The sequence below is a fragment of the Equus quagga genome, chromosome 3, assembly GCF_021613505.1.
Source record: "Equus quagga isolate Etosha38 chromosome 3, UCLA_HA_Equagga_1.0, whole genome shotgun sequence".
NCBI lineage: Eukaryota > Metazoa > Chordata > Mammalia > Perissodactyla > Equidae > Equus > Equus quagga.
The window spans coordinates 31,188,363-31,203,125 of record NC_060269.1 but is presented as its reverse complement, the minus strand read 5'-3'; the positions used below and the strand labels follow the sequence as shown (position 1 = coordinate 31,203,125).

At 37.3% G+C, this 14,763-nt stretch overlaps 1 protein-coding gene across 2 annotated transcripts in view; it reads left to right on the top strand.

The window, feature by feature from the left end:
- INPP4B (inositol polyphosphate-4-phosphatase type II B) overlaps positions 1 to 14,763 on the top strand; it is a 749,608-nt gene that overhangs the window by 649,504 nt on the left and 85,341 nt on the right. For both annotated transcript variants that reach the window (XM_046657053.1, XM_046657054.1), the window contains 3 exons: positions 8,461 to 8,633; positions 9,981 to 10,104; positions 11,170 to 11,287. In XM_046657053.1, coding sequence (XP_046513009.1) covers positions 8,461 to 8,633; positions 9,981 to 10,104; positions 11,170 to 11,287 — 415 coding nt within the window. The remainder of the gene's footprint in view (positions 1 to 8,460; positions 8,634 to 9,980; positions 10,105 to 11,169; positions 11,288 to 14,763) is intronic.

Below are 14,763 nucleotides of genomic sequence, written 5' to 3'. Positions count from 1 at the left end.
GATATATCTGCCCATTTTCACCTAGCCTGTTATACACATCTTCACTGATAGAAAACCATTTGCATTTTCTAGAGTGGCATGCTCCAGATATTGATCTAAATACGTTTCTTTTAATATTCCCCACAGGCCCAGATCTAATCCTTTGAAACACACAGAACAAATTTACTTTCCTTTTGCCACCTTATAGCCTAACATATCTGAAAGCACCCATCGTGTCCTTTCCAAGTTGCTACATTTTTGGTCGTTTTTCAAAGGAATAGCATCAATATGCAGAGTAACACAGGAGGACCACCTCCCTATTTTTAGATACTTTTCTTTTGTTAATGATATCCAAGTCCACATTAGCTAATTTGACAGCCATGTTTTGCTAGTAACTCTATTGATATTCATAAACTTTGCTAAATTTGACCTTTCAGGTTTATCAATATTCAAGTAATATTCAGTCACCACTATGTGCTAGACATTGTGAAATACTAGGGGCACAGGAGATTAAGACATGTCTATCTCAATTCTGCTGAAGAGATTGATGTCGAACCCCAGGACTGCAGTGTAATACACTTTTGAGTACACTTTAATAAATATCTGTTACTTTCATCCATCGTATCTACTGTCCTACTCAGGTTTATTTTACAAATATTCCTGTCCATTTATGGAAATCTAGATAAAAATTATGGGAAAACAGACACAAATACATGTCCTTGAGGCACATCACTAAAGAGAACTGTATGCATTGGAATATACTTGTTAATCACTACACTTTGGGACTGTGTGTTCCACTAGCTATATTCACCCATTCAGGTTACTGCATGGCCTGTATTTCTCTATCACAACAATACTATGAAGTGCCCTGCGAAAGACAAAATGCCCTATGTCATTCAATGCTTTTTCTTAATCTACCCAGCCTTAAGCCCTGTCAAAAAGAGATGAAGTTCCTGTGACATAATTTTCCTTAATGAGTCCATGCTGCCTGTAAGTCATCACTGCTTTCTCATACAGACGAGGTAAACATCCGTGTAGATCACTGAATTAGTTCACTTACCAGTGGTTAGAGTTTCTTCTTCTTTCATACTCGTGTCCTTTTCTGCTTTGTAACTCCCTTTTAACTTGTAAAGCATATTCCACATTTCCTTATGGGATTTAAGAGTTCACTTTTTTCCCCACATCTTTTGCTTTATCTCTGGCTGTCTCCACTTAACACAATTGTCTGGTAACTGCAAAGAATTTATCAATAATTTATTACCAATTATCAATGGCTTGCTAATGCCAAAGATTAGACATCCGAAAAATGCATCCCAACCTCCAAAAAGGGACAAATCAAGGTTTTAGCAAATCACCTTTTTTTTTTTTTTTAGCAAATCTCTTTCGCATCTTTTATCTTTGGTTGGCCAGAGTAGCTGTCTACCTAACAAACTTGAAATAAGGACTAGAACAATTAATTAACACAATTATATATAAAATAGTTCATGTCATTAAGCCCTATGGAAGACACACACTAAATTGATGGTAGTTTGAAGACGAAAAGGAAAACCCTTTCATTCATTTAGTAGATATTTGTTGAGCATCTATCTTCTGCCAGCACTGTCCTCAGGAACGCCTTCAGTCATCTCCCTGGTCTTGCAGTCTGGTGGGTGCGCAAGTTGTAAAGGAAATCTGATGATGCTCACAACCACAGAGAAACTGGGACAGACAGAGAAAAGAGATTCATATCTCCCACCTGAGAACTTTGGGGCATGTGATTATTGAATGGAATAGCCTGAGAAATGGTACTGTTTACATTATGTTTGTGACTTGCCTACTTACTCGGCACTTATAAATTAAATCTCTTTACACGAGGCTTTGTTGTATTTGTAGAATTTTTTTTTTTAAATGGTGCACTCTATTCCACTGGCCTTGAACTTTACTAAAAAACTACTGCACTCACCTAGGTCACTTCCAGATAGAAATGTGTCTCCTCTTCCCTGCTCTGGACGCCTGCACTGTCATTAGGCTTCAGTCCACTCAGTATCTGCTACCTCTGGTTTCAATCTTAGATACCGGACAAAATTTAAGTGACAAGAGCTCTCTGGTGCAGATGGGTTGGTGACCTAGGTTGTTCAATGACCTATGACCTATGCAGCTTATTTTTCCATGGTTAAATGTCAGCATATTTGTAGGCCAGAGTTGACATTACAGTTTTCTTAAGGCCAAAAGGCAAAATAAGCCCAATGAATGTGAGTTCATGACCTGTTTGGGCCAGCATAACCCCCAATTCAAAACTTTATGCTACAATAAATACACAGCTTGTTTGGTTAATGGATTTAGTTCCTGGAAAGTGTCTTAGCAGAATTTACTTAAGGCTTTCAACTTTGTGCCACGAAATGAGAAGTTTAACCCAGGATATCAGTTGATGCATTTCCTTTGCTATTTTTCTAAGAGCAAGACTGGGAAGTTTTACGATACTGTGTTCTCAGGCTGGCAGGATTTAAACAAACAAGGTTTCCTTGACATGAGAAAAGGTTGCCTTTGTTCTTCTCATAGCAGTTTGTCTCAAGTTGAGCAGTACACTCATTTCTAATACATCTGGAAGATGCCATATCACTCGCTTTCCTTGGATCACAGTTCAGAGGATAGTACGTTGATTACATTTTAAGATACGTGTTTGTCCTTTGTATGAATACCCTTGGGGCCTTTAAGACTGCTCTGAGGTGGGGGAAAGGATGGTGCTGCATTCATGTGTGACTTCCCTCCCAAGTTTACCATAAACCTGTTTGCATTTGCCTGCCTGATACTCCTTATTTCTAGATTTGGCCTTGTTTCTCAGCTTTTGGCTCTGCTCACACATAATCCATACCTTCCTGTTTCTCTCAACACCCCTACTAAGCTCATTCCCTATCCTTGCTATGATAACTGCCCACTAAGTTTTCCATTGGCTTTTTACCATGACTTCAGGTTCAGCATTTTCTTCTACTTTATTCATTCCTTTTCTAAGTCCTTGACTCATCTCAGCTCCTTCCCTCCTCCCTTCCAGTCCCCTCTATGGCCCCCTCCAGTCAGTGTATGGCATCCATTTGTGGGACTTAGCTTCATCAAACCGCACCCCTCCCAGACTCTATTCCTACAAAGCTTCACTTTACGGGTATTCACTACCTGCAGGTCAAGCAGCTTCCCTGAGCTCCCTCCACATAGGACTTCCTTCAGGTATTCAGTAAAGGACACAACCATGAATGAATATGATCTTCTCACCAGACATGAACTCTCTTGCCTCTAAACTCTTAACTCTTCTAAACATGTTTTGTCACATCCCAACTTTTATAGCACTTAGTATATCCTTGTATGGTAGGTATTACTTTACAGCTCTTGATTCTCTTCTATATTTTAAACTCTGTGAGGATAGGGGACATAAGTGATCAATATTAATATTGGACCTCATATCCGAGAGGTTGTATTTGGCTAGCAATGAGTGTATTTCTCATGATGGCAGTGAAAAAAGGAGGAAAAGTGATAAAAAGAAGACAGATTAGCATTTGTTAAAATAATATAAAAATGCGGATTGATCTTTTGATTCCTGGACCAGAGCCACGAGATGGATGAGAAAGATGGGCGAGGGGTTAGGAAAGCTTGAAGGACATTCTGAGCAGCCAGGGAGGACATTCGAAGCGGCCAAGCCTCAGCAGATGCTTTTCTTTCCTGATTACTTGTCTCTTGTCTGATTACCCTAGTTTCTGTGCCCCACATCCCTGGGATGTGTCTGGATATTTGGAGGCATCCTAGGGGCAAGTGCCTAGGGCCTATGACCAAAGTTGGCCATGTGTATCATGCTCATATAAAGAAGTTTAGCTATAAAGCATCTGGAGAAGAAGACATCATTAATTGACCTCTCCAAGTTATGATGTCCTCATTGTAAAATTGTACATGAAAGGCCAGGCCTTCACTCAGAGGGGCATGTAGGTGGCATATCTGGGTTGATGCATGACACAGGCCCTCAAAAGCAGCAAGGACTTTGAGCAGAGGTATCGAAATCCCCCACCCCTAGCCCTCAACCATGGACCCATTGCTGGTTCTGTGCTCCCTGAGATTTGAGAATCGTATAAAAGCCCCGTTGGCTGTAGGTTTGGTCTCTGTTCTTCGCACAACCTTGGGAATTTTATCACCCTCCTTAAAGGCCGTTCTAATTGCTTGGCTTCACAGTTCATCATCTTCTTAACTTAGGTGAATCCTAAGAGCTGGGCTCATTTCTTCTCTTATCTCTTTGCATAAAGTTTAATGGGCATGCAATCTTTTAGCTTTTCTTTTTTTCTATGTCTGAAAAGTTGTGATAACAAAAATAACAATGACTACAAGCTTGTGTGAAGTTAATTATTTTAAATGAACAAAGAAGACCAAGCACCTGAGAAGAAAATGGCTCAGAAATTGGAAAGAAAGCCTTATGCTGTACTACAGTTGGTTGCTATTTGGCTCTTTTATTTTTCTCCTGAGTAACATAAGAGCCATTGAGCTTGGAGGACATGAACATCCTGTACAGGAAATAGATGGTGTGTGGAGGTGAAGGGGGCACCTGGACATCATTCTTTGAATCCTTCAGTGAGCGTCACTTGAATACGTTATAGAAGCGAGTCAAGGGCTGGAAAACAGGCTCTGCTTGGATGGTTTCCAACACACTTCACAAAGCTCAGGAAAAGCTCAGCTAAGCCACACGCATTTTATGTTTTCCTGAGGAAAGACTCTGCTTGTTGGTCTCAGGGTTAAGGAGTTTCAGCAAGTTTTTATAGAGACACTAAAACATTCTCTTCATATTTTCCTCCAACACTGAAAGGAGCCCAGGGGATAGAATCGACCATGTGGGCGCTTAAGTGCCTGCTGAGCCAGTTGTTGGGTCAGTGACAATGTTGTGGTGAGCCCTCAGCTACCCAGCTTCACTGGATGTATCATAAGTGTGTGTGCGCGCACGCGCGCGCGCGTGTGTTTATATAAGATCTTAGTTGAAACTTGCAGAACCTAAGCTCAGAAGAGTGGATGTCTGCATTTCTGGATTTCTTACTTTGACCTGATAGCACAGAATGAACATCTCCATCCCTCCCCAAAAATGGCTTTATCCTGAGGACAAAATAAGCACCATGTAAATTGTGAAATGTGGAGAGACACACAGGTGAGGGGGAGGTGACAGTGGTCTCAAGACTCAACAGCTGCAGCTTTTTTTTCTCAAAAATACTTTTAAAGAGAAAACTAAAACATTTGCTGTTCTTTTGTGAGACTGATTTAGAATGCTCGTTGGAGCAAAAAGCCCATTTATGAACTGACTTCGGCCTTTGTCTGCCCTGTCATACCCCATTGTGTTTATTTCAGAACCTGAGATTTACATGGAGCGAATATTAACAGGGAACAAAACCTGTAGTCATCGCAATTTGCATTTACCAGTGCAGGTTTCCTTTATCTGCTGAATTAATTTAATTGTTTCTTTTCTATAAAGAAAAGTAATTTTAGCTTTCTCATGTATGCTTCTCCATAGGAAGCTTGCTGCTATCTTTGAGAGATTCTACTTTGCTCACAAACTTGTATTTTCCTCATTCATAATTAATGTGTTTTATATTGTCATTTTCCTTAAATTTTAGCCGTAAAAAGTATATATAATTATAGTAAACGGAGACACTGGAATATTGTTAGTATCAGACAAGTATCTAACAATACTCCTACGGTAGAATATCAGTGTATTTCTTTTTTTTCCCCCAGGTTTTCAGTTTTATTATAGTAGGACCAGAAATTAGATCTTTTTTCTTTTGATTATCTGATTGCAATTTATGATTAAGAATCAACTGGTTGAATAAGTGTGAGGATAAGTTTAAAAGTGACTAAAAAAAGTATCCTGATGCTAATGAAGAAATCTACAAAGTTTCCTCTTTTAAAGACCTTCAGAAAAACCCAGGAGCTATGTTTAATTTGAGCTCTCAGTTTCTTTCAAGGAAAAAAAAGTGTACACTTAAGGTAATTTTCCATTTTCTAACTAGAAAGAACATATGACACTCTTGATCAAATTATTGACCGCTTGACACAGGACAGTATGATGCAAGATGCTTAAAGAAATATATATACATGCTGTTTGGAAACTATGCAAATGTATAAAAAAGTGTAAATCTGTGACTTGAATAAGTGGCAAAGTAGTTCTACTTCAGCCTGATGAAGCAGCGCCACCTACTGCACACAAGCTTTATTTCATGTTTGAGAATTCTTGGGTGGAAACTGATCTCTGTAGACCTAAGCACAAAACAAAATCAGTTTGCAGCCTGATCTGTTAAGATCTACATCCAGATCAACTTATTGAAATATTTATTTTTCCAGTGTGTGTATGTATCAGGCTACACATTCATATTGAAAACAATAATTAAATAAGAGGGTGGGAAAGAATAAAAGATAAGAGAATAAATATGAAAAAAATAGGAATATAGAATATTGCTTCTTGGTGCCTATTGATGTGTCTTTTACTCTGAAAATAAGTCTGATGTTCCTCCAGTTGCCCTTTTACACGTCCTAATGGCATAAAAATCAATAGTTAGCCCACGCTTATTTAAATTGAACCACTGTTCATATTTCATCCTAGACTGCCCACAAATTAGTCCTTTATTAAATGATTACAGATTTAATAGGTCTTCATTGAATTGTCCTTTCTCTAGTGTTTTTTTTATGCCTGTCATAACGCTTAATTCTGCAATATTTTTAGCTAACAACTCCTGATCTTTCCAATGTGTTTTGCATATGCATTTACATAGAGTATTAACGAACACATCTTTTTATTAAGTTGCGGTCATTAATTACCCTTTCAACCATTTTGGTTTATTTCATCTAGTCTTTACACCACAACATAAAATAAATGACAGGAGATATGGTACCATAGTGGTCATGATTCTGTTTATTGTTCTCTATAACTCTTACAAGGTCTTGACTGGCTGTTGACCCCTCACATCACTCATGATGAAGCTGACACTTTTGTGCTGAGAAGATCATATTTCAGATCCCGTTGCATGCTTAATTTTTCAGCATGCACTTATTTCTATTAAATTGTATTTGTCAAGTACTGTTTATTTATATATTAATTGAATGTCATACAGTTGGGAATTTATAATGTTTAACATTTGTCAGGGCTTTGAGTTCCAAATATACTGAAATGGCACATAACTTGTTTCTATATCATATGCCAAAGTCGTAATTATATACTTGAAACATGTTAGAAATCTAAACATACAAAATCACAGATGGTTTCAATTTTGTATCCTTATTTGAAGAAAAGCTATTTGAATTCCAAACACTGTCAAAAACTTGATTTTCTCATACTTGTCTATAGTATCTTAAAAGACTTTTGTTATATTTATTGCATTTTTACTCCTTCCATTAATGCTGATTGAATATCTGCTATATACCAGACACTATACTAGGTTCTGGAGATTCAGTGATTAAAACGTATATTCCTTACCCTCAATGAGCTCCCTTTTTGCAGCACAAAGAGTGTGTGGATAGTTCTAGAACACTAAGGGCAAGGAGCTGTGGGCACAAAAGGAAGTGAATTCAACCCAAACTTTAGTAAACAAAAAAGGATTAGGGGGAAATCAAGAAGACTTCCTGGAAGAGAGAAATTCTACATTGCACCTGCAGAGAAGATAAAGTGTTTGTCAGGAAGACAAGTAGAGAAAGGGTGCTCCAGGCTTGGAGAAGGGATTTACAAAGACACTGAGATGAGAGAGCAGGACAGCTTTTGGAAAATACATGTTGTTCAGTTCACCTGGGCTCAAGACTGCAAGTGAAGAAGTTCCGAGAGACGAGACTGGACAAGTAGGCAGACATCAGATAATGGAGGATCTTTTATGCTTTTAGACCTTATTCTGAATGCTCTAGTGTTTTGAAAATATTTTAACTAAGGAAGCAAGAGAGTGAGTGATGGAATGGGATTTAAACTGGTTAGAAAGCTCCCTCTAGCAACACTGTTGAGAAAGGATTTGAGTAGGTATGAGTGGAGGAAAGGGGATCAGTTAATAAGTAGGATAGAAAGTGATGCAAGGCAGGTTGATGAATGATGATGGGAGATGCCAAGGGGAAGATGAATGTTTCATGGGTTATTGCAGTGGTTGAACTAGTTTAGTGACTCAGTAAATGGGAAGACTATAGAAGAAGTCCAGGAAAACTTCTGTTTCCAGCATGGGAAGACTTTGGTGGCACCATACACTAAGATACAGGCAGTGCACAGATTAGAGATGCACAGAGAAGAGAAGAGTTCTACTGTATTATGTTAAGTACACTCAAGTGGAGAGATCCAGTGTGTGGCTGGTTATAGACATCTGGAGTTCAGAGGAGAGATTTGAATTGGACATCTTTAAATCTAATCTTATGAATCCTTAATAATATGTAAAACTTCACTGAAAAAAAAATAAATTGGTTCTGTCCTTCGAGACTTTCCTTCATCTATCCCATGATTCTTACACCCTTTCCTCCCCGCAGAGGACTGGTATGAACAGTTGTATCCCCTCATCCTTACCCTGAAGGACTGCATGGGAGAAGTGGTGAACCGAGCCAAGCAGTCCCTGACGTTTGTGCTCCTTCAGGAACTTGCGTACAGCTTGCCCCAGTGTTTGATGCTGACTCTGAGAAGAGACATTGTCTTCAGCCAAGCGGTAGGTGCCTCTACTTGTGAGCACAGCACTGTGCTGGGTTGTTAAATACTATCCTTGATGAGGATAGAGGTCTTCTTTTGGTAGTTTTATTTTTCTCTCCCCAAAGTCCCAGTATGTAGCTGTATATCCTAGTTGCAAGTCCTTCTAGTTCTTCCATGTGGGACGCCACCACAGCCTGCCTTGATGAGTGGTGTGTAGGTCCGTGCCCAGGATCTGAACCAGTGAACCCCAGGCTGCTGAAGTGGAGTGCGTGAACTTAACTGCTACGCCACTGGACTGGCCCCTTGGTCGTTTTATTTTTAAAGGGATCCTTTTTTTTAAGTTTTGGTACCCAGTTTTTCTTAATCATAATAAATATGAGCCAAATAGAAACAGTTTATGAGCCCTTAAGCATTTATTTCTGCAAACAAGTAGCTAAGTCTCTGAAATGGACATTCAATTTCACAGGGCAGAGTCTGTGAGGGAAAGGGTCACCCAGCCTGTTGTCATATTATGCCCTGGGGTCTCCGCACAGTGCACAGTGGGAGGAAAGGGGCAGCTGCCTTGCATTGCAGGTGGCCAGCTAGGACTGGTAAAACGGGTTTGTTTGCAACCCCCTGTTTATACGGCTCCCCATATGATCTCCTCTCTTGTTTATAAAATAAGTTTGCCAGGCAGTAAGGCTTGAATGGGAAGTGACAGGACCACCTCCTTTGCATACACCCAACCCTACCCCGTGACACCAAGGCTGGTCTCCATCACACCGGCTCTGCTGGGGTCTTCCATCTCCCCTCCTGCCTCCACCTCGGTGACTGAATTTTATATGACAGACACATGGAGGGAAAGAGACAGAGTCTGTCTTTCTAAACATTCCAGGCAAAGGGCATATTTTAACCCAACTCTCCCTGTTCTCCAGTATTTCATGGATGGTCCAGTGGCAAATGGAGCTAACTATATGTCAGACATTGTGCTCTGCCTTACACATGTTTCTTCATCGTGTCCTTTCAATGACTCTATGAAATGAGTAGTATTGTCTTTAGTCTATGTGTGCAAAAATAATAATAACATCAGAAGCATTAAATAACTTTTTTTGACTTCACTGCTAGAAATGGTAGACAGGATTTGCAGATGTATCACCTTGACTCCAGAGTCCATGCTCTCTCCTTTCACAGTGCTGCCTTCCCCAAACCTTACTAGATCAAAGACTGTCAACTGGTTTCAAAATGGATATATAAGAAATTATAGTTTTCTTACACATACTTGAACTTTTAAAATGAAATCTGTGGTGCCTTGAAAGTCTTAAATGTTCTCAATTAAATTTTGTTGACCCTGGTAAAGTTCTTCAACGGTTTTTTTTTTTTTTTTTAGCTTGCTGGATTGGTTTGTGGTTTTATCATCAAATTACACACAAGTTTACATGATCCTGGCTTCCTACAGCAGCTTCACACAGTGGGACTAGTAGTGCAATATGAAGGACTGCTAAGTACATACAGTGAGTACTGCTTTAGCACATGGTAAAATCATATTTCTACTCATAAGGATACTTGATCCAAAGATTCTTCAGTTAAGCATAAAAAGGAGAAGTAAACCTTTACTGCATCAAGTATTACGGGAATAATGTAACTTCTAGTTCTTTGCATTCATTCACCGTTACCTGTGCTTTTGCCCCCATTATGTTTTGAAAATGGAATTATAGATTGTTTCATAGTGGAGTCCTGAGAAGCCATCTGGCATTTTTAAAATAAAAGGCTCTTTGCCAACATAGTTTCAATGACAGGATTTTTAAAGTCCCAACCCTCTAATGTCTAGAACAGCTCTGTTCAATACATGGCCTGGTGTGGCTATTGAGCACTTGAAATGTGTCTGGTCCAAATCAATATGTGCTAGACGTGCATGCCAGATTTCAAGGACTAGTTAAAAAAGCTTTATATTAATAATTAATAATTTTATGTTGATTTATAGCTGAAACGACATTTTGGGTATATTGGGTTAAAGTAAAACATATTATTAAAATTAACTTCACCATTTTTATTTTACTCTTTTTAAAATATGACTCCCAGGAAACTTACAATTATATATGTGGCTCACATTGTATTTCTAGTGGATAGTGCTGATCTAGAATCCTACTTAATTACCTCTTTCTCAGGCTTTATTTGTCAGTGCATTGAGATATAAAACTCATATGAGCCTGGATCAGTCATCTTCAATTCAGCCATCTCTTTTATTTCTAGAAATCAAATATCAGCCATGCCAATGTAACGAGATCTGAATGCTACTGTGTTTTATAAAGGAGTTAAAACTTGTCTGTAGCCTCCCAGTAAATATATACATTCTTCCTTTTCTCAAAAGATACACAGACTGCTGGAGTCCATTGAAATGGTTCTTACTTCAGTAATGAAAATCTTCAGCCTCTGAGGCCAAACACTTTGAATGGATTCACTGCATTCAGAAACTCATTCACTTAAATGCCAGAAACATTCCGGCAGGGAGCTGTAGTACCAAGTGACATTTTCTTCAAACAGTCTGTGTGTAACTAGGCTCCTTTTCCCTTGTTTAGGTGATGAGATTGGAATGCTGGAGGACATGGCCGTTGGCATTTCAGATTTGAAGAAAGTCACATTTAAAATAACTGAAGCCAAATCCAATGATGTCTTGCCAGTTATAACAGGAAGGCGGTAAGTGGTGCCCATTTCCTAAAGACCGAGCTTTGTTAGATGTTTGCATTAACTCCTGATAAAAGAGCCAAGGAGAATTAAGGTTTGGTGTGCAATTCTTTCTTTTGTTCTCTTTTCCTTTTTGGTGAGAAATAAATGTAGAGGACACGACAGGGGAGGCTTGAAATACTCCTGGAAAGCTCATGACTGTTTGTAAATTGTACTGTAGTGAGGTGAGTATCTTAATGCTCCCCCATGAAATATGAAGAATACAAAATAATAGCAGGCATGAGAAGAACATTTTTCTCTTTATTACTATCTAGTCTGAAGTTGTGGATGTTTTTACTTCTGCTGGAATCATTTGGTTAATAGCATCATAATTCTTGAGATGACTTTATATTAAATTCTGTTAAAAGCAGGAACATTTTAGAAAAGGTGTATTCCTATGTCAGGGACATATACCACCATTTTTCTAATTATTTTGGATAATTCACTCCCAGATTGAGATTTCCAAGAATGATTTTAAATAGTTTTAAAGGTCAGTGTATAATGGGCAAAATATCAGAAAAATTAAGAAAAATGATGGTGTGCAGAATAGACCTCCAACAGAAGAATTATATCCTATGCTAACTCATTTCAATCAGAAGTCCTCCCAGTTTTAACTATTCTGATGTTAGCACTTTTAAAGGTTGCACGTGGATATTTGAAATTTGAAACATTCTCAGATCACAATGAAAAATATGAATGTACTAAAGAGACAGCCTTTTTCTTTCTAGAGAGAGATGGAGAAGAGACTAAGTATAAAAGTTTAAACTACACTTGTTTTCTTGTCCAGAGTAAACATATGATATTTTAAATTTTGTGTGAATTATTTAAAATTTTCTGTGATTCTCAGAGATACATGGTTGAATGAAAGGTGGCTGTTTCTTATGCATAAAGAAAAACCATATCCTCATAAAACTGAATATTTCATCTGCAAACTAATGCTTAATTTGCCATTCATTGGGAGAAAGAGGAATAAAATTGCTCATATACACACCTGGAAAAAAGTCCCACTCTATATCACCATGAAGATTATTATCAGAAGTAAGAATCTGATACTTTTATCATAATTTGTAAGGGAAGCTTACCAGGCCATTTGGCATAGGTAGAGTAAAAGATGCTTTTTCTGAGGGAGTTCTTCAGACTGTAGCTAAATTCAAAAGTTATCATACAGATGGGAGTAGGCCTTCTAGAATGACGACATGAGCAGCTTGGCAAATCCTCTCTCCAAAAAGCAATATTGCAATTAGACAGAATTGTCTGAAAGATCCATTTTAGGGCAAAGGGAATAAATCAAAGGCATACAACAAATTTAGAAGTACTTATTCATGACAAGCTAGTGAACATTGGATAAGACTGTTGGAGTCCGTGGCATTTTTGCCACGGGGTGCTGTCATCGACCCTGGCTCTCTCAGCACAGCTTTACTACGGCAAGGCGGGCCATGAAAACCAGCAGTTGCACTACCAGAGGGGACTGACTTGATTCGGACCACAGAGCGAAAAAAGCACATTCCAGAAAAATTGTCAGAAACTTTGGTTAACAATTCCATTCACAATAACATCAAAAAGAATAATTGTCAGACTGAATTTAACAAAGTACTCCAAGAATTCTCCACAGGATACACAAAATATTGCTTAGAGAAATTAATAAAATCCAGTACATGGAAAGACAATCCCTGTTCCCAGATTGGAATACTCAATATTTTTTAAATGGCAGTGCTCCACAAATTGATCTATAGATTCAATGCAATCACTAACTGCCTACTTCCAAGTAGTCTTTTGTGGAGAACTCGGCAAGCTACACCTAAAATTTATATGGACATGCAAAGGACCAGAATAATGGAAACAATTTTATAAAAGAAGAAGAAAGTTGGAGGACTTCTATTTTCCGATTTCAAAATTTACTATAAAACAATGATAACCAAGACCTTATAGTACTGGCATAAGTATATACATGTAGATCAATGAAACAGAATTTAGAACCTAGATATAAACTATTACTTTTTGGGTCAGTTGATTTTTGACAAAGGTACCAAGGCAATTCAATAGAGAATGGAAAGTCTTTGCAAAAAATGTTGTTGTGACAATTGATTGTCCGTATGCAAAAAGAATTTAAAATCTGACTTTACACCACATACCAAAATTAACTCACAGTGGATCAGAGGTCTAAATATAAGAGCTAAAACTATGAAACTTGTAGGAGAAAATATTTGTTCAGTTGGGTTAGGTAAAGAGTTCTTAGATATGACCAAAAATCTAGGTTCATAAAATAAACAATTTGATAAACTGGATTTCATTAAAATTATACACTTTAAGCATTAAAAATACCATTAAGTAAATGAAAAGATAAGCCACAGATTGGAAGAAAATATATGTAAACTATATATCTGATAAAGGGTTTGTATCCAGAATACATTAAAAAATCTTACTCTCAATGAGGTAAAAAACCTGATTTAAAAATGGGCAAAATGTTTGAATAGATATTTTGCCAAATAAGATATATGAGTGGCTTATATGCATGTGAAAACCTACTCAATATTATTAGTCGTTAGGAGAATGCAAATTAAAACCATAATTAGATAGCACTTCACCACTGTAGAATCATCATAATAAAAAAGACAGACAATAACAAGTGTTTGCAAGGACGTGAAAAACCTGTAACCCTCATACATTGCTAGTGGGAATGTAAAATGATATTGCCACTGTGGAAATAGTTTGGCAGTTTCTTAAAAAGTTAAACCTAAAATTACCATATGACTCTTAGGTATATACCAAAGAGAAAATGAAACTATATGTCCACACAAAAACTAATGTGTGGATGTTCATAGCAGCATTATTCATAATAGCCAAAATCATGAAGTAATCCAAGGATCTATCCATTTGTGAATACATACACAAAATGTGGTATCTATACAGTAGAATGCTATACAGCAATAAAAAGGAACAAAATACTGGTATATGCTACAACATAGATGACTTCAAAGTCATTATGCGAGGTGAGAAAAGCTAGGCACAAGAAACTACATACTGTATCATTCCATTTACGTCAAATATGTAGAAAAGTAAAATCTGTAGAGACAAAATAGATCATTGGTTTCCTGGGGCAGGCAATGGGATTGGGGTTTGAATGCAAACAGACATGAAGGATTTTTTTAAGGTGATGGAAATATTCTGAAACTGAATTATCGTCATGATTGCACAACTCTATAAATTTTCTAAAGCTTTGAATTATACACTTAAAATGCATGCTTGTCAATTATTTTAATTTTAATTTTTATTATTAAATTTATATAACATGTAATAAATTATTAATATTGTATAACAATATTACAATAATAATGTAATAAATATTATTTATTAAAATGTAATAAATTAAAATATCAACATAATAAATAAAATAAAATAATTTAATTTTAATAGAACTGACAAAAAGTTATCATAAATTGTATAATATT